Source organism: Salmo salar, chromosome ssa15 (genome assembly GCF_905237065.1).
Source record: "Salmo salar chromosome ssa15, Ssal_v3.1, whole genome shotgun sequence".
Taxonomy (NCBI): Eukaryota; Metazoa; Chordata; class Actinopteri; order Salmoniformes; family Salmonidae; genus Salmo; species Salmo salar.
This window is the reverse complement of record NC_059456.1, coordinates 41,796,391-41,823,750: the sequence shown is the minus strand read 5'-3', so window position 1 is coordinate 41,823,750 and position 27,360 is coordinate 41,796,391. Positions and strand designations below refer to the sequence as shown.

The following is a 27,360-nucleotide window of genomic DNA, read 5'->3' as shown; positions in this document are numbered from 1 at the left end:
CATTTTAGAGAACTTGGCAGTACGGCCAACTGGCCTCACAACCACAGACCATGTGTATGGCATCGTGTGGGAAAGCGGTTTACTGATGTCAACGTTGTGAAAAGAGTGCTCCATGGTGGCTGTGGGGTTATGGTATGGGCAGGCATAAGCTACGGACAATGAAGACAATTGTATTTTATCGATGGCAATTTTAATGCACAGAGACACCGTGAAGGGATCCTGAGGCCCCTCATGTTTCAGAATAATAATGTAGCAAGGATCTGTACACAATGCATGGAAGCTGAACATTTCCAAGTTATTTCATGACCTGCATAGTCACCAGATATGTCACCCATTGAGCATGGTTGGGATGCTCTGGATCGACATGTATGACAACGTGTTCCAGTCCCCGCCAATATCCAGCAACTTCGCACAGCCATTGGAGGAGTGGGACAACACTCCACAGGCCACAACCAACAGCCTGATCAACTCTATGCAAAGGAGATGTGTTATGCTGCATGCGGCAAATACTGACTGGTTCTGATCCACGCCGCCACTTTTTGTTTTTAAGGTACCAGTGACCAACAGATACATATCTGTATTCGCAGTCTTGTGAAATCCATAGATTAGGGCCTCATGAATTTATTTAAATTGACTGATTTCCTTACATGATCTTTGAAATGATTACATGTTGCATCAGTTGCCCATCCCTGGATGTACACAATGCCTCAGTGGACTACACTAGTACTGCACTCAGCCCTCGACACAAACACTCTTCCTGCATGCCAATGAGGCCCCGGGATCCTATAGTGATCCTCCATCAACAAAGGAACAGCACTCGACGGTGTGAAAGTATATCCACTGACAAACACCATTACAGTGAAATCAACTAAATCACAACAGTCTGATGCACTGAGGGAGTTACTCCCAGACAGGTAGCGTAAACTCTTTTAGGACAAATGCGGGATCAAGTCAGACCAAGCTAACCATCTGTTCAGTCCCAACCATGGCAGGATAATAAACCTCAGTTCAAAAACTATTCACTCTTGAAGCTGAAAACAGTCCATCATGGCTTCCTTCAAGTCTATTTCAGGGGATCAATTTTCAGGGGAAAGAGATAGGGTTGCAGAGAGGTAGCTCGCTAAGCAGTTTGTTTGTAATGAGAATAACAGAGTTTGTCAGTTCCTGCTGACATAACTGAATTGAGGGGTGGGGGGGGAAATTCTGCTAAAAACCCTGGAGCTGGTTTCGGGCCGAGGTCATCTGTAGTGGGTACACTAGGAACACACACAGAGGGCTACAAAACAGACAACAATCAGCCCAGACACTTACCCGCCAATCAGAGCGGTGTAGTCTGGTGCCGTGGAAACGATTCAGCAGCACCTGGTGTTGTGTTTCTCGAAATAGGTCTTCTATTTTTCCTGAGAACAGGCCATCCTCTAATTTTCCACTAAAATATTCCCTTCATTAAATACAGATGTGTATCACTGGCTGTCTGGCCGATCATATCGTATGGACTAAGACAGTAAGCCAGCGTCAGTGGAGAGGAATACAGGAGACTTACGTTTCCTCTCTGGCATGGAGCTACATTGTTGTCCCCCCTCTGTTGACTCTATAGCTAACCATGGGCTTTACTCTTGGACCAGGGACAAAGACAGATTGACTGATGTTTTTGAGACCTTGGCTCTGCAAGTCCAGACATGGCGGTCATGTGCTGGTGACTGGTGGAGCAGGAAAGCTCTCAGACCTGTTTTCAATTACAGCACTGGGTCATTCCTGAGAGAGACACTGGGTCATTCCTGAGAGAGACACTGGGTCATTCCTGAGAGAGACACTGGGTCATTCCTGAGAGAGACACTGGGTCATTCCTGAGAGAGACACTGGGTCATTCCTGAGAGAGACACTGGGTCATTCCTGAGAGAGACACTGGGTCATTCCTGAGAGAGACACTGGGTCATTCCTGAGAGAGACACTGGGTCATTCCTGAGAGAGACACTGGGTCATTCCTGAGAGAGACACTGGGTCATTCCTGAGAGAGACACTGGGAGGCAAGATGGCTGCCAGACTGCTTTCCTACTGACACAGGGCAGACGGAATAAAGTATAAAGAAGTCTAGAGTCATCAGATCAGTTTTCAGCCACATGTGAAATCCCAGTCCCACTTTAAACTAACCACAACTTTTAAAAGCTTTATATATTGTAGCATTTATATTCAGTAAGCACTACTATGCTTCACACATCATCTAGGCCTAGTCCCAGTGAGTCACCTGATGGTCCTGTATTTTGCGTCCCACCACCCGGAAGGCGTTGTTGCCCGTGTGGTGGTATATGTGCACTCTGCTGAAGCCCGTGGAGCCGCCGGCTGGAACCCATTTCTTATTGGCATCGTCATACACCATGACAGCGGCCCGCGCCTGACAGATACTCTGTTCACTGCAGAGAGAAGGAGAGAGAGAAAGAGAGCAAGAGACACATTAACAAGCAGCAGTACACAGAGGGACATTGGTTTCCACCTTAAGCAGAGCAGTAAGAATGAACTACCCCTCCAGATGATCAGAGTTAATCAAGCCTGGCCATCCCAGTGACATTTTTGGTCTCCTGAAAGTCAGGAAGTGATAGAGTGGCTGTCTGGGCGGGAAATGGTATTGGAGAAGTCGTTTATGTAATGACATTGGACATGATTAAAAGGAGAAGAGTCTAAGGGGGAGTCAAACATCCATAAAGATATATCAGGGTGAGTGAGTGTGAATATACATGATAGGCAGTCCACCTGCAGAGGGGAAACCATATAGCCTAGGTCTAGTATTTAACAGTCACCCACCACACTCCGGTCTGTCCACAGTGAGAACTGACAGGCCCATCTCACCACACAGGGCTCTGTTCAAAACTAATGCACTACACACCGAGTGTAAAAAACATTAAGGACACCTGGTATTTCTATGGCAGACTGAAAGCTATGATCCCTTATTGATGTCACTTGTTAAATCCACTTCGAAATCAGCATAGATGAAGGCTTAAAGGATTTGTAAGCCTTGAAACAATTGGGACATGGATTGTGTATGTGTGCCATTCAGAGGGTGAATGGGAAAGAAAATATTTAAGTGCCTTTGAACAGGGTATGGTAGTAGTTGCCAGGCGCACCGGTTTGTGTCAAATCCCAACACTGCTGAGTTTCACACGCTCAACAGTTTCCCGTGTTTATCAAGAATAGTCTACCACCCAAAGGACATCCAGACAATTTCACAACTGTGGGAAGCATTGGAGACAACATGGGGGGGTGCAACAAAAAATTAGGAAGGTGTCCTTACACTCACTGTATAGGCTATAGTAGTGGGTGTCATTTGAGACTTGTCCAATGACAGTTGTGTTGGGTGATCCCTGACAACTGTTACCAACTAGCGGGACAAAACAAGTAGGCCAAGGCCCTGCCAGGCAGCAGAGTGAATGATTCACCAACGTGCTTCACCCTCCCTCCCACTCCATAGCAACTACTCCAACGGGAGGAGACCGAGGAGCAGAATGTGAGAAGAGGAAAAAAGTAAGAGAATGAGGAAAAAGAGAGCGAGAGAGAGAAAAGAGAGCGAGAGAGAGAAAAAGAGAGCGAGAGAGAAAAAGAGAGCGAGAGAGAGAAAGAGCGAGAGCGAGAAAGAGAGAGCGAAAGAGCGAGAGAGCGAAAGAGCGAGAAAGAGAGAGCGAAAGAGCGAGAGAGCGAAAGAGCGAGAAAGAGAGAGAGAGAAAGAAAGAAAGAAAAAGAAAGAGAGAGAAAAAGAGAGAAAAGAGAGAAAAAGAGAGAAAAAGAGAGAGAAAGAGAGAGAAAGAGAGAAAGAGAGAAAAAGAGAAAAAGAGAGAAAAAAAGAGAAAAAAAGAGAGAAAGAGAAAGAGAGAGAGAAAGAGAAAGAGAGAGAGAAAGAGAGAGAGAAAGAGAGAGAGAAAGAGAGAGAAAGAGAGAAAGAAAGAGAAAGAGAAAGAGAGAGAGAAAGAGAGAGAGAAAGAGAGAAAGAAAGAGAGAGAGAGAGAGAAAGAAAGAGAGAGAGAGAGAGAGAAAGAAAGACAGAGAGAGACGAGAGAGAGAAAGACAGAGAAAGACAGAGAGAGAGAGAGAAAGACAGAGAGAGAGAGAGAAAGACAGAGAGAGAGAGAGAGAGAGAAGACAGAGAGAGAGAGAGAGAAAGAGAGAGAGAGAGAAAGAGAGAGAAAGAGAAAGAGAGAGAAAGAGAGAGAGAAAGAGAAAGAAAGAGAAAGAGAGAGAAAGAGAGAGAGAAAGAGAGAGAGAAAGAGAGAGAGAAAGAGAGAGAGAAAGAGAGAGAGAACCTCCCCATACAAACTCTCACCATGTGAGTGTCAGCAGGGGAGAAGGCAGTGTTGTTCAACAACAACAAACCATGCAGGGGAAACTCCCGCCTTTTCCACTTTCTTATTTGAAAGAGACTTGAAACATGTCTCTCTTCTCCACAGCTCTGCTTGATAAATCAGACTCCATTTCATCTGGCGGTTGTTTCAAATCAATCTAATCGTATTGGTCACATGCGCCGAATAAAACAGGTGGACTTTACCATGAAATGCTTACTTACGAGATCTTTCCCAACAACGTAGAGTTAAAAAGAAAATTCACAAATAAAAAAATTAAGAAAGAAATGGTAACACAATAAAATAACAATAGCAAGACTATATAGAAGGAGTACCGGTTCCAAGTCAATGTGCAGGGGTACGAGGTAGTTGAGGTAATATGTACATGTAATTAGATAATAAACAGAATAGTAACAGCGTGTGTGAAAGTGTGTGTGAGTGTAGCGTCAGTGTGGTTTGTATGTGTGTAGAGTCCAGTGAGTGCGCATAGAGCCAGTGCAATAATGGGGTCAAAACAAATAGCCATTTGATTAACAGTTCAGCAGTCTTATGGATTGGGGGTAGGAGTTGTTTAGGAGCCTTTTGGTCCCAGACTTGGCACTCTGGTACCGTTTGCCGTACGGTAGCAGAGACAAAAGTCTTGGGTGGCTGAAGTCATTGAAAATGTTTAGGACCTTCCACTGACACCTCCAGGTATAGAGGTCCTGGATGTAGGGCTGGGCGGTATACCATATTTTACGATATACCGGTATTGATGCCGGGTTTTTACTTTACCTTCTATAACAGCATTTGAATGTTTGGATAGTTAAATGTGATACCCTGTATGTAGTGTCCAATTATATAGTTTACATTGCTACTTGAGTCATCTCTCTACACTCCCTTTCTCTCCATGTCGCTTTCCACATAGACCTAGCACCGCCCGTCACTCAAGGAGCGAATGTTGTTCCTCGACCACGAGACACTTGCTTACAGTCTGTATGGTCAATGCAGTACATGCAGCAATGTTGTTTTCACTTCGCTTCTTAATATAAATCCACTAGCATTCTATAATTACACTATTAGTTAGTGTTTGTTACATCTGCAAACAGATAGTTTGTATTTTCTTAGCAAGTTGGGCCTAAATCTTGATAGCAGCTAATGCTAATCGCTAGTTAGCTGGCTCGCTAGCTAATACATTTACTGAGTCAGAGCAAACGTAATTAGCTATACAGCCTGATAATAACAGTGATGGTGTAGACCGGAATCAGCATATTGTTTAACAGTATCTTCAGAATCAATGACGAATATGAGAAGCACGAATATGTTAGCTACGTGAAGTAGCTAAGAGAAAACAGTCAATGTAGCCAAAGATTGTAGTGTCCCCTAGGAAACACAACACTTTTGGTTCCTAACCTGTCACAATAACTCCTCCCTGGTATTTCTTTCGATGTCATGTCAAACTAGACTGTATTCAAAGTGCCCACTATTATATTCTACAGAATTAGAATAATCATTACATTTCCATGATTCCAACAGTTCACCCAAGTGTTTTGCTCTAAATCGCAATATTTGGTTGAACATAAGGCCTACATTGTTTGCCCATATCATGCTGCCCTATGTGGCAGTGTCTAAATGACCTCAAATGAGTGCAGAATATGCAGAAATTTAAGAAAATGCTGAATTCTTGAGGGGGTTCAATTGAACAGTATAAAACAAATCAGAATGGCTCAAGACCCATTGAAATCACTTAGAATGTATGTGTTGCCACCCTAGGGTCACGCACTACTCATAAAGCAAACTTCAAAATATTAAAAAACATAAAATACCGTCAAATGCTGTGATATGATATTTTGGCTATATCGCTCAGTCCTACCTGGATGGCAGCTAGCTCGGCCCCAGTGATGTACTGGGCCGTATGCGCTACCCTCTGTAGTGCCTTGCGGTCAGATGCCGAGCAGTTGACATACCAAGCGGTGATGCAGCCAGTCAAGATGCTCAATGGTGCAGCTGTAGAACTTTTTGAGGATCTGAATGCCCATGACAAATGTTTTCAGCCTCATGGAGGGGAAAGAGGCGTTGTCGTGGCCTTTACACGACTGAGGAAACCAACGGGTGGAACAATGATTATTGATCTCTAGTCAGACCGGCGCTGGCCGAGAGACCGAGAGCAATTCCACAAAAGCCTCAAAAGGGAGAAAACAAGATAAGAACAGAACTGCAAGGCTGGCTAAACACTGACAGGCCCTAGGCCTAAAGGGAGGAGGGGAGCTCCCAGACTTGATGTGGGAAGTGGATGCTTTGGAAGGGAGGAACAGGGGAGGGCCTCTTACTCAGCAATACCGTCCTCATCTCTCAACCCACACCTCACTCTCAGCACCCATCAGCATACAGAACTAAAAATAAACTAAGCCCAGCCAAACAGACAGAGCCATGAAGGTCACCAGCCTCTCTACAAAGGAAAACAACCAATAAGCAACCTCATGCTCAGAGACAAGCCTCACTCCATCTTTGATATAATGACCCATGAGAACAGGGTAGACACCGTTCAGCCATAATAACTGCTATGCTTACTGGCTGTACATTAGAAGGTAATTGGAACAGCAAATTGCTTTGTCAATAACACAGTACTAGAGTCTACGCACAAGTTACTCTTAAAAACCACTAAAATATTTCAAAATCTGAACAGTATTGTGGCGTAGCTGGAAGGTGATCTATCCACTTTCAGAGAAAATCATCATTCCATTTTTGCGTTCCATTAGCTACTGTGACTATCTTTAGAACTGAATTGCTTTAGCCGGGCAGAGAGTACTATATCTGCCTGCCTGCTATAGTCTGTCTATAGTGACAGTTCTATATCTGCCTGCCTGCTATAGTCTGTCTATAGTGACAGTTCTATATCTGCTGCCTGCTATAGTCTGTCTATAGTGAGTTCTATATCTGCTGCCTGCTATAGTCTGTCTATAAGTGACAGTTCTATATCTGCTGCCTGCTATAGTCTGTCTATAGTGACAGTTCTATATCTGCCTGCCTGCTACAGTCTGTCTGTCAGTGACAGTTCTATATCTACCTGCCTGCTATAGTCTGTCTATAGTGACAGTTCTATATCTGCTGCCTGCTATAGTCTGTCTATAGTGACAGTTCTATATCTGCCTGCCTGCTATAGTGAAAGAGTGCTAATAACTTGCCAAGAGACTTGAACCCACGTATCCCAGTAGACACAGTAAGCTTCCCAGTGTAAACACACACACACACACACACACACACACACACACACACACACACACACACACACACACACACACACACACACACGACAGCAATAAATCCCACAGTCCTCAGGAGAAAGGAAACACTGCATAACACTGAATGGAAGTATTGTGCAACAGTCAATCCTACTGCTTAGATAAAGAGATGACGCGAAATAGAAAAGGATGTGGTTAAAAACAGTTATATGTGGACCATGAACTACGGCATAATATCCAATGCTAATGAATGGAGAAGAACAATGGAAATGGAGTGAGCTGTAATTTATTCAGACTACTGCTCTACTCCGTATTCAAATACATTCTATAACAAAGCTCCTAGTTTCACATTCCCACTGGTTTCCTTGTATCAGACGAGTCATGAAGGAGACGAGTCATGAAGGAGACGAGTCATGAAGGAGACGAGTCATGAAGGAGACGAGTCATGAAGGAGACGAGTCATGAAGGAGACGAGTAATGAAGTACAGTATAGTGCTCTAGTCAGAGAGAATCTGAAACAAACGCAGGCCTTTGGTAGCTGATCCGCCACCACTTTCCAACCACAGGCAACTGAAACCCAGAGGAATCCAACCCCAGACTAAGTGTCCAGGGCAGGGGAACATGTGTTAGTGGAGCCACACAGCCCAGTCAGTGGGATTGAGGTAGCAACGTGGCATTGGTGGTGGCAGGGCTGCCCTTCCCCATAAACATCAGTGAGGGCGTTCATTACCCCTTCACTTTCTTTATTCAAATCTGCACAGTCATCTAAGCAATGGTATTGGCTGACCACCAAACACATAACGGTTGAGTAATGTGTGTGTACCACAGCTTACTGTTGTCATAACACACACACTGACCCAGAAAGGCTCTTCGCATCACTGAAGCTAAGGGAAATCAGAAGAATTGACAAAGCAAAACATTGAAGGTACTGTAAGTAGCTAGCTTCCCAGTGAAGGTTGCTGTGGAGTCCTGCCTAATAGATGTGTAGTGAGGAATGTAGGAAAACAAAGCTAAGGACACTGGCTTCTCTCTCATTGCAGATTGTAGTATTTCAAGTCTGGCCTTAATGCTTTGTTAAGTAGACCCAGACAGACACGCACACCCTCTCATTATAGTCCTGATTCCATTCAGAGTCTCCTTATCTCCCCATTAGGCCCTCTCCGTATGCTCTCAGTACACCTACACAGCTGGCTCTGCATGGGCTCTGTTCAGCCTCTCTGAAGGACAGGGTACAGTACTCCTGAGTACCACCACTCCACCCCCTTAGAGACATATCAGAAGGGGTCATATAGTGTGAACTCTATAGTAAACACAAACACAGAACACACACACACACACACAAAGCTGTAACGTTTGAGCTAGGTGGAATTGGAACACAATAGGAGAGCGTTTACCTTCTTTCCCTTCATTAATGTTAATGTCTCTATACCAAAATATAACATCAAAGGGCCTGGATGTGAGAGATGAGGGAGAGCAAGCTAGCGGTGGTGACGTCAGAAAAGTACTCCAGGGACTAGCTAGACCTGCCTGCTTACGCAATACAGCGCCTGCCTTCTATATCCCTACCAAAGAACACATGGCAAGATATTACCGCTCTGTTTCTTACTGCTAAGAACAGGAATGCAAATTCATTTGGAAGGAACACTCCATTATTTAGGTGTGTAAACGGGTCCAAATCATCATTTTCATCACAGTCGAATGAACAGACCCCATGCGGAGGTTTGTTGGGCTGTCCAAGTCTAACAAATAAACTGCAGAGAAGAGTTTCTGGATTTCCTTCAGACTCGTCAGTCAATCAGTCAGTCTTCCCTGGGGCAGACCGACAGCACTTCCCTCCACCACTTCCTCTGCCCCCTGTAGGCGCTACACCACAGGGAGGCCTCGGTCGATGGTTGTGTTGTTTCTGATTGCCACAGAGCGAGCAGAGAAACCCTGAGCCTTAAATGGTGTACTCGCATGCAGTGGTTAGGGCCAAACAAACAGGAATGTTGGCCTAGGAATCAGTCCGCAGTTTTAATGCCATGTTTGCTTTAACAAGCGGCTGAACTATGCTCTATACTCCAAACTAAATCCGAGGACGAACCCTGTAAATCTAAACAAAACAAAGTATGACAAAAGAAACACGAAGGACAATGTTTTTTTCCCCACAACTCATGTTCTGAGCCTCTGTGTAGATCTAGATAGAACTGGTTTGTTTTGGACTTAGGTCTGAATTTCCATGGCCAGAGAGTGTGTCTGCTCTGTGTAGCTGGATGAGAGGGCCAGGGGCCAGGGAAGAGGGCAGGGTTGCTGCTCGTGGAGCAGTGACGAGAGACAGGCGCCCACAACTGCAGCATCCACAGGACACTCAACACTGGGGCAGATCTTTGCTGCCCAATGCAGACAGAGCTAGCAAGGGGGAAGAGGCATCCAGGTATGGACACAGGAAGGCTGTACAACTCAATTAGCCGCCAACTGCTAACTAGAACCAGTCAGTTAAGCAGTCAAAATACCATGCTACTGGAAATGTACAGGGAATGAGAAGGATATAGTAGTACTAAAACCACTCATTGTTTGTTCGAACATGGAAAACAAAAAAAACATGAGTAGCCACGGTTACTGGAATGTCAGTCACTGTGACAGAACCCACCTCCAATGAAGGCGTCTGCTAAATTACTGATATGTAAATGTAACGAGGGCTCATTTACCTGGCGAGTGGCTAATGAAAAATACCAGATGGATCTCTCCACAGTCAACCAAAGCAATACTGATTTGTCAGTTGAGCATTCTGCCTGACGTGATTACACGTAACCACATGTCAGCGAGGGGAACCAAAAGAAGACTTCCAGTCCATCTGGAAGGCATTAGGGGAGGGGATGGATGGATGGATGGATGGGAGGTCCACAGGCAGTGGTATATAAAGTGTGTTGAGGGACTGGTGTGGGTCAAGGTTATGGTTCAAGACTTCGACTGGACCGAGAGTCCTGTAGAGCCAGAGTGAAGACTCCTAAGGGACGGGGACACACACACTGGGGCTAGCCTAGAACACTTTGATCCACCATTGGCTGACACACACACAGCTGAATAGTGCAGCAGCACAGCACACTTCCCCACATGGGCCTCCCGTGCAGCAGAGTGAACATACCAGTACTAGCCTCCACTGCCTGGAAACCAGAACCTGGTCCCTACTCAGGTGGCTACTGGCTTGTCGTGTCCCTCACACAGTGAATGAGGAGGAGCAGAATCTCAGGGCTAGCCTGACACCAGAGTACTGCTGGCTAGAGATAGGATGCAACGGTACCCTTAAAACTCAACATGTGACCAGAGAGTGGACTGTTCTGTTCCTAGACTTCTTCCTTCAGAGCACAAAACGTGATATGCTTTCATTTGCTCAGCAAACAGCTCACAGAGGTAGTTTAAAACACTCCTACGTTTTAACACTTTCTCCACAGCTCCAGAGGGCTACAGACCTATAGCAGACAGAAATAATACTGTGGATTCCTCTCAGCTATGGTAGAAGAGCAGAAGGGGAGGCGTGAGAAATGTCACTGCTGTAAACTCACTGCTGGTGGTGCCAGAAGCCTGCTGTTGTTCAGACTGTTAAGAGGCCCAGTGTAGTTAGAGGTGTTGGACTGTGACCACCAGACCCCTGCTGAGAAATGCATGGAGGTCCAGTATCAAGGCTAACGCTAGCAGGCTAATCAGGCTAACACTAGTATGCTAATCACTGAAAGACCTCAACCTCCTCTTCAGCTTGTATTCAATTTAAAAAAGACAGCCGACTGATTATAGACGTAAGATCATAATTTGATGACACTGTTGCACGATAACGTGTAGTGTATCTAAGACTTGATACATTTTTCATAATGAAAAATCTATCAACCCCTACAAAAATGTCCATTAACTATAATCCACTGTTCCTGATGCTGCAGGATTATTTTCCTACTGTAGCAAACCGGCTCAAATTAAGATCCTACATCTGTATGTCATCAATAAGGAATTCATATAACTCATAGATGGTTTGGTGATAGTCTGGACCATCTGTATAGCTTTGGCAAACATGTCTGGCATGACAACAGTTAGAGGCAGATCGTTATAAGAGTTGGCTAGATAACACAGCGCTCTGTAGCCAGGATGGTTTCTAGCAGAAGCATTGGAACACTTTGTGGTCTTGTTATCCTTGAATGCACTGTAAATACCAGTGTAAGAATGAAATGCCATGAACACCCTACATTTTTCTGAGCAGATGAAATCATGTAATAGAGATCCAAAGAGAAGGCCTTGATTGTCAGGAGCAGCACTACATGAACACTGTCAGTCGTCGTTTCCAAGTTCAAGCTGTTCTCTTAAACGGCTGAGAGTTGTACTGATGTCCCTAAAAGACAAGGTGTGTGTGTGTGTGTGTGTGTGTGTGTGTCGCTCTCAACCCCCTCCACAGCATGTCACAGCGCAGAAGGAAGATTCTCAGTGGAAAGAGTGCAGAAAATGGATTCCTTTTCATTCCCATGATATCTCCCTCAGACCTTTCACTGCACGCCCCTCAATCTCAACATGTGAAACTAGTAACAAGGAAGACTGGTTGTAGGGGGGCATGTTGTGGAAATGTGCAGTGAGCCCCCTCCCTCACTAGTCACAATCCTTCATTGGCGGTTCACAAATTTTCTCCAAACTACAGCCATCGCCTTAGCAACACTGTGTAGGTGGGTGGGTTTTGATTTGGATCCCTGGCTACTTCCGCGTAGCTGGGAAAGAGCGAGACAGCCAGACTAAACCATTCATCGCTCTCACTATTTCACACAGTCACACACAGGCTTGGAGAGCATCAGATAAGAGGGATTGACCTATTGCCTTGGTGTGTGTGTGTGTGTGTCACTCTGCTTGTATGCATGTCCACGGGTGGGGAGGGAGTGAGAACGTAAGATCACAACTGTTGTACTCAGTCATTACATCCTGCAGTCTGATTATCCTCCTTTCACACACACACAGTCGATCACCAGCAGCTGTTTTCCTGGGCCTGCCACACGTACCGCCAACACCTCAACACCCTACCTCACCTCTTACCTCCGCACTGACACCAGCCATACAGAGGGAGCCCACTCCACACCACCAACCAACCCTAGTATAACAGAGGGAGCCCACTCCTCACCACCAACCAACCCTAGTATAACACAGAGGGAGCCCACTCCTCACCACCAACCAACCCTAGTATAACACAGAGGGAGCCCACTCCTCACCACCAACCAACCCTAGTATAACACAGAGGGAGCCCACTCCTCACCACCAACCAACCCTAGTATAACACAGAGGGAGCCCACTCCTCACCACCAACCAACTCTAGTATAACACAGAGGGAGCCCACTCCTCACCACCAACCAACCCTAGTATAACACAGAGGGAGCCCACTCCTCACCACCAACCAACCCTAGTATAACACAGAGGGAGCCCACTCCTCACCACCAACCAACCCTAGTATAACACAGAGGGAGCCCACTCCTCACCACCAACCAACCCTAGTATAACACAGAGGGAGCCCACTCCTCACCACCAACCAACCCTAGTATAACACAGTGGGCGCCCACTCCTCACCACCAACCAACCCTAGTATAACACAGAGGGAGCCCACTCCTCAACACAGAGGGAGCAGACACACAGCTTAAAAATACACACCACTCACTGCCATAAGTCATGCATAACACAAGCAGATTTGGTGGGATAGACAGCGAGAGCGAGATAGACAGCGAGAACGAAGGGGGGGGGTGAAGAGAGAGGGAGAGAGAGACGAGAGAGACAATGTTCATTCATGCTGCTTGATAGGCAGGACAATGTGAGGCATCACTGTAAAAACATTCAGGCGGGCCCGCTGCTGAGGTGACATCTCTGAGCTGGCTGAGGCTAAACTATATGGGCTGTATTTACGAGGCAGGGGAGGCCTGCCCTCAGCCGCTGGCACACAGACTGGAACACTCTAAAAAGGGACAGTTGGGAGGCGACTGACTGACCATTAATACCTTCATAATGATGACTTGGTGAGCTCTTCACACTGGGGCTCACGCAGTAGAGGCGATCACAAAGCACAATTCAAATGTGAAATGTAGCTCAACTGGAAAACAGGAGGCCTTCACTTGCTTTCAGGAGATAAGTGGAAATGGGACAACTTTATTACCTTTGTGAAGCCACAGTCTGAACGCGTGATATTTTCAGTACGTGTGATGCAATCTTCAGGTCAGATGACAAGGGTCAGTACCAGCTCTCGTTCATCGGAGCAAGCGTGTTAACTGGTACATTGATGATCAACACAGGACTCAAGTGACATGGAGTAAGGTCCAAGTAAGCTAGTCATAAATTCAAAAAAAATGTACCTTTCCAGGGAAAAACTTTTCTTAATCTTGTACTGTAGTAGCAGTTGTGAAGAACACAGACCATCCCTGTGGATTCAGTTCCACCCAAATGAAGTCATTCCCCATAGGACCACTAGATTACTGGGTCCTTCACTGGTGTGAGCAACAGGTAGCTGCCTCTGATTGGCTGTAATTGGTCTGACCTTTGACAGTACCATGGTAGCCAACTCCAGAAAGAACTCCTGGGGAGTGGCAGAATAAACCCTGAGCATGTCTGTTCACCCACGACTTTAACACCAGTTTGCCAACGACACGGAAGTGGTAGGCCTCATCACCGACGACAATGAGACAACCTATAGGGAGGAGGTCAGAGACAGTGTGCAGTGTGGTGCCAGGACAACAACCTCCCCCTCAACGTCAGCGAGACAAAAAAGGTGCCGATCGTGGACTACCAGATTAGGAGGGCAGAGCACGCCCCCATTCACATCGGTTTAAAGCCCTAAAAATGAGAGACTTCAGCCACTGAAGTCATAGACCGTTCTCTCTGCTACCGCACTGCAAGCGGTACTGGAGCGCCAACTCTGGGACCAAAAGGCTCCTGAACAGCTTCTACCCCCAAGACATAAGACTGCAGTTAAACAAATGGCTACCTTGACTATTTGCACTAGATCTACGCACACTCACCTACACTGACACTCCAACACACATGCATATTGATGCCACTCACACTTTTAGGGCTGACCTCAATTAGTCAACAAAGTTTAGTCAAGCAGTAACACACACACACACACACACACACACGAATACTACCAGTCAAAAGGTATTACAACACCTACTCATAAAAGGATTTCATTATTTTCACTATTTTCTACATTGTAGAATAATAGTGAAGACATCAAAACTATGAAATAACACATATGGAATCACGTAATATCCCCCCGAAAAACTAAAAATATTTTAGATTTGAGATTCTTCAAATAGCCACCCTTTGCCTTGACAGCTTTACACACTCTTGGCATTGTCTCAACCAGCTTCATGAGGTAGTCACCTGGAATGCATTTAAATTAATTGGTGTGCCTTCTTAAAAGTTAAATAGTGGAATTTATTTCCTTCTTAATGCATTTGAGACAATCAGTTGTGTTGTGACAAGGTAGGGGTGGTGTACACCCTGGAATGAGTAGGTGTCGGTACCACACACGCCAAGTATTCAGACCCCTTGACCTTTTCCACATTTTGTTACTTTACAGCCTTATTCTAAAATGTATTAAATCTACACAATACCCCATAATGACAAAGCAAAATCAGGTTTAGACATTTTTGTTAATATATTTAAAATACAAAATTAAAATATCACATTAACATAAGTATTCAGACCCTTCACACAGGACTTTGTTGAAGCACCTTTGGCAGCAATTACAGCCTCGAGTCTTCTTGAGTATGACGCTACAAGCTTGGCACAACTGTATTTGGGGAGTTTCTCCCATTCTTCTCTGCAGATCCTCTCAAGCTCTGACAGGTTGGATGGAGATTGCCGCTGCACAGCTATTTTCGAGTCTCTCCAGAGATGTTTGATCAGCTTCAAGTCCAGGCTCTGGCTGGGCCACTCAAGGACATTGAGACTTGTCCTGAAACCACTCCTGCACCGAAATGCACTGTTAACTGTGGGACCTTATATAGACTGGTGTGCGACTTTCCAAATCATGTCCAATCAATCGAATTGACCACAGGTGGACTCCAATCAAGTTGTAGAAACATCAAGGATGATCAATGGAAACAGGATGCACCTGAGCTCAATTTCAACTCAAATGGCAAAAGGTCTGAATAATTATGTAAATATATATTTTTAACTGTTTTCGCTTTTTCATTAGGGGGTATTGTGTGTAGATTGATGAGGACTTTCCTTCATCCATTTTAGAATAAGGCTGTAATGTAACAAAAATGGGGAAAAAGTCAAGGAGTATGAATACGTTCCCGAATGCATTGTGTGTGTGTGTGTGTGTGTGTTGTACGTACACGCACGCACACACTTGCGCCCATCTCAGTGAACTTATCCATTGAGGAGGACTAAAAGCCAATTCATGCTTGATCCGAAAAGGTGGTCTGAGGCTCCATGTGGAGGGTGTGACAATTGTGGAGCCTACAGAGGCCAAATTGAGCTCAGTACCGCAGCGCCATGTGCCTCCCAAATTCTGTAACAATGTGGAGGGCTCCATATAGTTCCGCATTGACATGATTGGTTAACGGTAGGTGGGGCAGTATATCATGTATAAACACAAACTCACTTCCTTGACAACAGCTTACATACTGTACATCACCAGTAGCACATGTACCATTAATTCCTATCATTTGTAATATACAATGTTTGTTACTCTGGTTATGGTAATTTATTTTTAATGCATTCAATATTATTTTTCCAGTCTTTTGAGAATTTTCCAGTCTACACTTGTGAGAAACAAGTTTGGTTTTATTTCATTACATTTACGAGTTGTCAACTGAGTCTTTGTTTGGAGCGCTCCTGTCCATGTTGCGTAACGACGTGCATGCATAGAAGTAGGCCTATAGGCTACCTGGCCTGAACACAAATGTAGGTATAGAAATTTGCACATTTGGGTATCTGATAGTATTTCTGATTGGCTTAACGCACCACCACTAATGAGCTGTGGATCTTCTCAATGTAATTTATTTATTTTATTTATTTAACCTTTATTTAACCAGGAAGGGCTCATTGAGATGTAAAATCTCTTTTTCAAGAGCGTCCTGGCCAAGATAGGCAGCGCCAAGTCATTACAAAAATTACAGACAAACAACATGAAAAACTACAATTAATCTAGTAAAAACCATAGAATTAACAAAGAATATAACAAAATCAAAAACAGCAAATTAAAAACATTGACATGTCAGGGAATCAGTATCAAGATCATTCATCAGTGATTTAAAAATACCAAATCGGGACAAGTTCTTCCAGTTTAAAAGTATTTTGTAAGGCGTTCCAAGACGATGGCGCAGAGTACATAAAAGCCCTTTTACCAAATTCAGTTCGGACATTTGGAACAGTTAGCAGGATAAAGTCCTGCGAACGAAGAGAGTACCCACCACATTTCTGAACAATAAAAATGCCCAAATAAAAAGGTAGTAAACCAAAATGGCTTTGTAAATAAAAGTATACCAGTGACTGAGCCTACGAGTGACTAGAGAAGGCCAGCCAACCCTGGTATACAAAGTGCAGTGGTGCGTAAGGGTTTTGCAATTTAAAATAAATCTCAAAGTGCCATGGTAAAGGGTGTCAATTGATCTCAAACACTGAGCGGAAGCATTCATATATAAAATATCCCCATAGTCTAGTAAAGGCATAAATGTAGCTGATACTAGCCTCCTTCTGGCTTCAAAAGAAAAACAAGCCTTATTCCTAAAATAAAATCCTAATTGCAGCTTCAATTTTTTTGTAAGTTGTTGAATATGCATTTTAAAAGAGAGGCCATCATCAATCAAAATTCCAAGATATTTATATGAGGTTACAACCTCAATCTCCTTGCCCTGACAAGTAGTAATAGGTGAAAGGTTCAGAGGTCTATTTCTTGCTTTAGAAAACACCAGTAGTTTAGTTTTGTCAGTATTGAGGATAAGCTTCAATTGAGACAAGGTATGTTGAACAGTATTAAAAGCAGTTTGCAAGTTCTGGAAAGCTTTTGTAAGAGATTAAGCACAACAGTAAATAACAGTATCATCAGCATAAAAATGAAGTTGTGCATTTGACATTTTTGTCTAAATTATTTATATAAATAGTGAATAAGAGAGGACCAAGTACAGAGCCTTGGGGCACACCATTTAAGACAGGCAATTTAACAGACCTAAGCCCATCAAATTGAGTGCAGAGTTCTATCAGATAGATAATTAACAAACCATGCAACTGCATGCTCTGAAAGACCTACACTCGACAATGTCTGCCTTAGTATAGCATGATCAACTGTATCAAAAGCCTTAGAGAGATCAATAAAAAGTGAGACACAATGCTGTTTTTTGTCAAGAGCTTCAGTGATATCATTTAAAACCGTCATGGCTGCTGTAATTGTGCTATGCTTCTTCCTGAAACCCGATTGGTACATTGATAAAATAGAGTTAGTAAATAAAAACTATTTTAGCTGTTCACTCACAAGGGTTTCAAGTATTTTCACCAGGGGTGACAGCTTTGAGATTGGCCTATAATTATTTAAAAGAGTTGGATCTCCCCCTTTTAAAAGTGGCAGGACAAATGCTGATTTCCAGATCTTTGGAATTTCATTACATTCCAGGGTTAAATTAAACAGATATGTAAATGGTTCAGCTATGAAATCAGCTGCCAGAATTAAAAAGCAGGGATCCAAAAGATCAGGACCTGGAGGCTTTCTCTGATCTAAGGATTTCAGGGCTTTATATACCACCTGCACTGAGAATGGCAAAAAGCTAAAGGTTTGACCAGCTCTCACTGGTTCATCCACACAGGGTTGTACAGAGACAGAGGACACTGAATCAAACAGCCTACCAGATGATACAAAGTGCTCATTGAAACAATTCAGCATTTCAGTTGTGACATATATAGCAACAGAGTCCTTCAATACACATGACGGAAATTTATTAACATTACTGTTACCAGACAGACTTAATAGCCTTCCAAAACTTTCTAGGGTCATTCAGGTTATCAGTGGTAACAGACATAAAATATTCAGACTTGGCCTTCCTAAGAAAAGAACACTTGTTTCGTAACTGCCTAAAAACAAGCCAATCAGCATCAGAACACGATTTCCTTGCTTTAGCCCAGGCTAGATGACGGTCGTGAACAATGCAAGAAAGCTCAGACGAAAACCATGGATTATCCCTCCCTTTAAAATCAATTTTTATGCTATTTTTCTCGTAAAATAGCGATAATATTCCAACCGGGCAACGTTGTATTCATTCAAAGGCTGAAAGAAAAAAATTGAGAAGTCTCGTGAACGCGCATCTCCAGTCTCACTGTCCCCAGGCTGACTACTTACAAACTCTGCTGCTGTACTTTGCCCAAAGACAGCAGACATCCCATTCCACTTTCTGGCGGCTTTAGAGAGCCAATGGAAGCCTTAGAAAGTGTCACGTTACAGCACAGATGCTGTAATGTCGATAGAGATGCAACAGAAGGACAACAAATTGTCAGACAGGCCACTTCCTGTATGGAATCTTATCAGGTTTTGGCCTGCCATATGAGTTCTGTTATACTCACAGACACCATTCAAACAGTTTTAGAAACTTTAGTGTTTTCTATCCAAATCTACTAATTATATGCATATTCTAGTTTCTGGGCAGGAGTAGTAACCAGATTAAATTGGGTACGTTTTTATCCGGCCGTGAAAATACTGCCCCCTATCCCAAAGGAGTTAACGAGTTACCATCTCCCAAATTAAACTCTAGATGATATATATTGATAAATATTAATCATTACCTCATATTGGTCTCATAATTAGCATACTCATTGCATCTGCACAAACCACAGCTTTACTGATCATTCCGTACCACACACATTGATTTAATTATTTACAAACGAAATGATCACACAGGATAGATATATATATATATATACACACACACACACACGGTATAGGTTATTGATTAGAAACTTAATACGATCAAAACAGGTTCCTAGCGGACTAACAACATGACTGCTTGTTTAACTGGAGTGTGGAGTGGGGGAAAAGGGAGAAAGAGAACACTTATACACTTGAAACTACGCTCACAGTAATCATAATATTTTACCCCTGAACCGCCGCCCGTTTGGAGTAAGAGATAATGAATGTATTTGTGTTTGAATGTCTTCCTTCTATGCTTCTCTGTTGGATGCAGGCCTTTGAGGAAAAGGTTCTGTTATGCCTTCTCCCGAGCTCTTAAGTGTAAGGCTCTGATTTATCTACAAGAGGTCACAATGTCCTCCTTAGTTGTCCGTGGCTTCAATGCCTTGTCCTGTAGTCTGAAGCAGAACTAACAGGATGGTGTTTACTTTCACTCGTTCTGGAAGAGTGGTCCTCTGAAGACCGCTAATCAGCCGTGTCGATGATCCCCAGTGGGGTGATAAGAGCAGTGTAGTAGACAACGGTTTGAAGAGAATAACAGGATGGTCCTTCTTAAAATCGCTTTCTTAGATACAGTACTTAGAACAGCTACTCAGCCGTAACATTGATTGTTAGAGGCTACTTTGTTTTCACCTCGTGTTGATTTTCAGGGTTGTAACCAATGGAGACCGACGCTGCAGCTAGAGTCCTTCTGGTCTGATATGTTAATTCTCAACTCATCCTTTGTATTCTGCTAAAAAGAAGGCTTTCTGTCATGCTAACACACTCTCTGAGCTCCCTCGGGCGTGGCTACTCACTGAGGCAAAGTATCATCAAAACTATGATCTCGTTAGAAAACTAAAATCGCATTCCTATCTTAACAAAAATGCTCTCATTGTCTTTATTTCCTACGCAACGTAAAGGATGAAAACCTGACATGTATAGTGTTCAAGGAACAATATTTTTGTTATAACTTTGAATTAAATTTTTCATGAAATCACAAAATAGACATCAGTTTTCCATAGACCATCTCTCATCATTCCCCACATTCGGATGTTAGGAATATTGTTCCAGTGTCCGGCCGTGATTGGGAGTCCCATAGGGCGGCGCGCAATTAGCCCAGCGTTGTCTGGGCTTGACCGGTGTAGGCCGTCCTTGTAAATAAGAATTTGTTCTTAACTGACTTGCCTAGTTAAATAAAAAATTGGGGACAAAGTCACATTCCAATCACCAATACTAATACTAACCAATACTGCGCGGAAGAGTCCAGTCCATCATTAATTTAAGACCTGTAGGTCAGTCAATCCGGAAAATGTCAAGTACTTTGAAAGTTTCTTCAAGGGCAGTCGCAAAAACCATCAACCACTATGATGAAACTGGCTCTCATGAGGACCGCCACAGGAAAGGAAGACCCAGAGTTACTTCTGCTGCAGAGGATGAGTTCATTAGTTTCCAGCCTCAGAAATTGCAGCCCAATGAATTGGGTTCAAATAACAGACACATCTCAACATCAACTGTTCAGAAGAGACTGTGTGAATCAGGACTTCATGGTCGAAATGCTGCAAAGAAACCTCTACTGAATGACACCAATAAGAAGAAGAGACTTGCTTGGGCTAAGAAACACGAGCAATGGACATTAGACCGGTGGACATCTGTCCTTTTGGGTTTCCAACCACCGTGTTTTTGTGAGACGCAGAGTAGGTGAATGGATGATCTCTGCATGTGTATTTCCCACCGCGAAGCATGGATGTTGAGTAACAACACAAACAACGTGGCCAGTCAACCCTGAGACAACCAGTGGTGTCCAGCCAGTTCCCATGCAGCCCAACAGGGCCTGTTCTGTTAGCCAAGGGGGTGGTGGTAGATTGATGGCTGTGTTCCATATGAAATCCTCTCTCTGACTGGCTGAATGGCAGCCCACAGTGCCCAGTAGGGTAAAACATCTCCAGAGGAGGAACTGGTCCAAGTTAGCACTAACCTGCCACTTTCTCACTGCCCCGCTAGCCACCCTTTAAATGCCTGATGATTTAAATGCCTGATGAGGTTGGCGTGTTCACAAACAGTGTTGCTGCTGTCACTCACACAGAAGCTAGCAGTGTGTTCTCAAGGCTGGAGCCTCCGGAGGGTTGAGGCTGCACGCAAACTAAGTTTCTCCTCAAACGCATTCTGTATGACGTGTTTTTCTTTCAGTTGCCATGTCATTGTTTTGCAATCTCATTCCGTTTATGTGGAACCTGTTTGGTTTGTTTCTGCTTTATGATTGAGTTATGATCCTTCACACCTGGTGAGTGCAGAGAGAGTACACATGGTGCAGTTTTGGTATGACAACACTGTATTACAATGTCTCGCCCACACCTCTCTCTACTAGAACCTCTTGCAGTTAGAACCCCAGAAAGACCTCAAATACAATTTTATTTGTCGCATGCGCCGAATACAACAGTCTGTTAAAACAGACTTTGTTTGCTTGCTGTTTTGAGGTGAAGGAAACACTAGATATCCAAGATGGTAGCATGTCAAGTCGTTTGTCTGTGACTAGTACATTTTATCCTACTAATAACCTATTTATTTATGGCTGAATAACTTCCTTGTTGTGTAGTGCAAACTTTTATTTTTGCTGCTGTAAAGATCACGGGTCTTCCTCAACTTGGCACTTCAACTCGGCACTGAAGTTTACCAAAGTAACCCTATCTCTGGCTGGCCTGAGTTCCTTCTTCATCCACGGAGTGTCTCGTCTAAGCCGCTCCTTTTTGCTCTTCGTCTGGCTGTCAGTGGCAGCTCAACAATCCCCCAACCCGCTCTCTCAATCGACCTCAACACCCAATCTACTCACACGTGCAAATACTCACATTCAGACGTACATATACGCTGTCCCTCTCTCCCCTTACCTTCATTGGGCTCTATTATTTACATTTGTCAGAGAAAATGACAATTTGTGGTATTGCTTTGTGCACTGACTTTAACGAGATCTGGAGAAAACGAACATTGTCGCTGGGTGAGTACATCTGACAATGTGCTCTCCCGTCCATTGGACATTTTGTTTGCAGGAACTCGCTCTTTTTCACTCGTTCCACTCGTCCAAGTGCCGATGTATTTGTGGCATGACGTGAACATTACGAATTTGTGTCACTACCAAAGGCTAATGGTTTTAAATGACTTTTGTATTGTCTGGAAACTCACTTGTAGACTTCGCTTGCAGTAGGTCTCTTAAAAAAGAGAAGCCGTGCAAAGTTATTAAACAGAGGTGCCTAGTTATTCTTCTATTGTTGATATCAGGTAACGTGCAGCCTAACCCTGGCCCTGATATGCAATGTCTCCAAACCCCCTCTGATTTTAAATCAAGATCTGGTCTTGGTATTTTTCATTTAAATGTACGCAGCCTGTTGTCAAAAATGGATGGGGTTAGGATTTGGGCTAAATCAACTGATGCTGATATAATTGTGTTTTCTGAAACCTGGCTCAGCAAGTCTGTTCTTGATACGGATATTTGTATAACTGGTTACAATGTTTATCGCACTGATCGGGTTAAGAAAGGTGGGGGTGTGGCTATATATGTAAAAACGAAATTCCCTGTAAGTGTGGCAAAGTCTGAAACTAATTGTAAACAGTTGGAATTTCTTGCTTTGAATATTGAGGTTTCAAAGGGTCTTTCTATAACTGTGATTGGCTGTTATAGACCCCCCTCTGCTCTCGGTGATGCATTTTCTTCTTTGACGCACCTCATGTCTAAACTTCTTTACAGTGAAATGATTTTGATTGGTGATCTCAACTGGTGTTGGTTAACCCCTGTGCGGCGGGACGGACATCCAGCGAAAAATCATATCGCCATTAGCATAACAAAATGTAATCATTTTTTTTTTTCATTTTTTTTCTTCAAATAATATCGTTTTATAGATACACCTCTCCTGAATCGAACCACGTTGTCCGATTTCAAAAAGGCTTTACAGCAAAAGCAAAACATTAGATTATGTTAGAGGAGTATATCGTAAAAGTAGCCACATAGCCATTTTCCGACCAACCACATGCATCACAAATAACCAAAAAACAGCTAAATGCAGCACTAACCTTTTACAAACTTCATCAGATGACACTCCTAGGACATCATGTTACACAATACATGCATTCTTTTGTTCGATAAAGTTCATATTTATATATAAAAACAGCATTTTACATCGGCGCGTAACGTTGACTAACTATTTTCCCTCAAATGCATCCGGTGAAACAGTGCTACAATTTACTAAATTACTATTCGAAAACATTTTTAAAATGTAATATTGTCATTCTAAGATTTATAGATGAATATCTCTTGAAAGCACCTGTAATGCCAGATTTAAAAATAACTTTACTGGGTAATCACACTTTGCGATAAAAGGGGATGCGATACTCAGAACAATAGGCTAGCAATAGCAATAGGCTAGCCATCTTGGAACAATCGCATATCACATCTAGTCTTGTATACTATTGTCAATAATCCCTTACCTTTGATTATCTTCATCCTTAGGCACTTCCAGGAATCCCAGGTCCACAACAAATGTATTTTCGTTCGGAAAAGTTAATCCTTTACGTCCCAATAGCTTGTTCTTGTTAGCGCGTTCTGAAGGCTTCACCAAAAGTTCCGACGTGTGCGGGGCTACTCTTTCAACAAAATGCATTTTTTTCTTATTTAGGTTCGTTCAAACATGTCAAACGTTGTATAACATAAATCTGTAGGGCCTTTTTCAACGAGAGCTCCAATAAGATTCGAGGGGGACGATTGCATTGTGTTTCAAAACGTTTCGAAAGGGGAGGGTAACCAGGGCGCCGGCGTCATAATGGTGATGGCCCTCTCCATGTGACCACGTTCCACAGCGTGTCATTCTGTCAGTTTTCACAGTAGGAGACTCAAATCACTTTGTAAAGACTGGGGACATCTAGTGGAAGCAATAGGAAGTGCTCAATGAACCATAGCTCACGGTGTGATTAATAGGCAACGTGATGAAGTTGAGTTCGCAATTCAGAATTCCACTTCCTGTTTCGATCTGTCTCGGGGTTTTGACTGCCATATGAGTTCTGTTATACTCAGACACCATTCAAACAGTTTTAGAAACTTTAGGGTGTTTTCTATCCACAAGTATTAATTATATGCATATCCTAGCTTCTGAGTGTGAGTAGTAGGCCGTTTAAAATGGGCACGAATTCTTTTCAAAATGCGCTGTGGCGCCCCCTATCCTAGGCGACCGTCAAGAGGTTAATGCCGGTGTCTGATTTAAAAATGTTTTGTAATTCTATGAATCTTACCCAGTTGATTAACTCACCCACTCGCCCAAATCTAAAATGCCCAGATAAATCTACCCTGATTGATTTGATATTGACAAATGTTCCTCATAAATATTCTGCGGTTGGTGTTTTTTGTAATGATTTAAGTGACCATTGTGCTGTTGTTGCTATTAGAAATACTAAGATTTCTAAGTCTAACCTGCGTTTTATTCGTAAGAGAAATCTGAAGTGTTTCATTGAGCAGGCTTTCTTTCATGATTTGTTTTATTTTGACTGGAGCAAGATTGAGCTTATCCCTGATGTGGAAACTGCCTGGAAATTCTTTCATGATGGTTTTCTCCAAATAGTAAACAGGCATGCTCCATTCCGCAGGTTCAGGGTTAAGTAGAAGTCCTGGGAGTGCATTCTTATGAAGAACAGCAAAGGTAATCCAATTTTTCTAATAGTAATTCTGAGTTTAGGTGACCCCGAAGTTGGCGGATGTCAAATTAGCTAGCCGTGATGGCTTTCGCCGAAAAGCTATTTTAAAATCGGACATAGCGATTGCATAAAGGAGTTCTGTATCTATAATTCTTAAAATAATTGTTATGTATTTTGTCAACGTTTATCATGAGTAATTTAGTAAATTCACCGGAAGTTTTCGGTAGGTATGCTAGTTCTGAACATCACATGCTAATGTAAAAAGCTGGTTTTTGATATAAATATGAACTTGATTGAACAAAACATGCATGTATTGTATAACATAATGTCCTAGGAGTGTCATCTGATGAAGATCATCAAAGGTTAGTGCTGCATTTAGCTGTGGTTTGGGTTTATGTGACATATATGCTTGCTTTGAAAATGGCTGTGTGATTATTTGTGTCTATGTACTCTAACATAATCTGTTTTGCTTTCGCTGTAAAGCCTTAAAAAAATAATAATAATAATAATAATAAAAAATAAAAAAATTAATAAAAAAAACAATCGGACAACGTGGTTAGATTAACGAGAGTCTTATCTTTAAAATGGTGTAAAATAGTTGATTGTTTGAGAAAATTGAATTCTGGTATTTTAGTTGGCTTTGTATTTCGCGCCGTGCGACGCCATTGGCTGTTGGCTAGGGGTTCCGCAGGCAGAACGGGGTTCCGCTAGCGGAACGTCTGTCCTCAACAGGTTAAATAACTTCTTCTGTGGTGCCACAAATCCTAATGAGTTGTTACATGATTCATTTGAGTAAAAATGAAACCTAGTTAGTCGATTTGATATATAACAGTCATCAGATTAATGTCACGTCATGTGTTATTTCATAGTTTTGAGGTGTTCACTATTATTCTACAACGTAGAAAATAGTAAAAAATAAAGAAAACCCCTGGAATGAGTAGGTGTCCAAACTTTTGACTGGTACTGTATATGCCGTTTGAAATTATGATTTTGCTTCAGCCCCCAGTAGGCAGAGGCTAAATACGCTCAGTGCACATAGAGCAGATATGTGAAGGAACTGATATTAATATTTTATGAAGATTCTCCTTTGCTTAACTTGATGTTTATGGCTTGCTTAATGTTCCGGCAGCCAGACTAAGTAGTGTACATGTCTACTGCTCGTTGGGGAGCTAGGCAGGAGAATGATACGAGCATACAAACAGCAGCATCTGAGAACCACTTATTGTAACATGAACATCCGCGTCAGGAAATATATATAACGTCATACCAGAAGAATAACGGAACAATTTAGATATTAATGGACCAAACTCTTTACCTATTTCATAGAACAAGGCTTCATGTGAAACCGTTCCTGTCCAACCCTTCAAGCTGTGTTTAAGATGCCACAAGCCTGGAGGCTCTGCTTGAATAATATGCAACAGTTTATTTGATGAGGAAGACATGACTGCAGGGCACATTCTGTACTGAGAGAAAACCCCCAAAAGATTCTCCAACGTAGAGAGAGGAGGAATCTAGTACTATATTAGACTATACAGTACAGAAGGTAGGCAGGCTACAGTACCTACCGGTATATGTCCATTTTGGAAGACAAGCAGCATGATCTTTCATTAAGGATGAAGCTGGAAGCCTTGCGGTGTGTGGAGGTGTGGAGCTGCATGGCTCTCCCCCAGCCCCCCCTCCCTCCTCCTCGACGCTCCCCTTAGCTCAGCGTTCGCCGTTACTGCTGCCAGACTCAGAACGGTGCAGACCGTCCACCTTTCTCTCTACCACCCTCTCAGATTCATGTTGCCCCCTTCTTAAAAAGTCAGTGACTCATGATGAAGCGCTGGACGGGTGCTGCGAGTCAGCGATGCTGCTGCTCCATGCTAGCCTAGCACTGATGTGAACGGCTGCTGATGCGGAATCCGGCTTCTCACAGTGGTGGAGGGGTAACCTAGCAACAGGCTCTCACCCCACCCCTCACCTTGCAGGCAGACAGTTGTTAAAGGAAGATCATGTTGTTTGGAGAAGATGAAATCACTGCACACACACACACACACACACACACACACACACACACACACACACACACACACGTGTTTATAGCTGGCCTCAGTTCAGCAGAGCTTTCTTCTCCTCATCATCCACCACCCTCATCTGTCTCCCTCCAAAATAGACTTATCATAATAACCAGGCAGAATTAGCAGTGTTTCGGAGCATATTAACGAGGCTTAACCAGGCATTGCCGTGGAGTTATGACACAAAACGTTGACAGAAGGAAGTCTCCCTTTCT

The 27,360-nt window shown here is 43.3% G+C and overlaps 1 protein-coding gene across 1 annotated transcript in view; it reads right to left on the bottom strand.

The window, feature by feature from the left end:
- LOC106571529 (protein enabled homolog) overlaps positions 1 to 26,682 on the bottom strand; it is a 106,543-nt gene extending 79,861 nt beyond the window's left edge. Inside the window, 2 exon segments of the mRNA XM_045695746.1 lie at positions 2,246 to 2,411; positions 26,654 to 26,682. Coding sequence (XP_045551702.1) covers positions 2,246 to 2,411; positions 26,654 to 26,667 — 180 coding nt within the window. The 5' untranslated portion in view covers positions 26,668 to 26,682.
- Between the last annotated feature and the right edge of the window lie 678 nt (positions 26,683 to 27,360).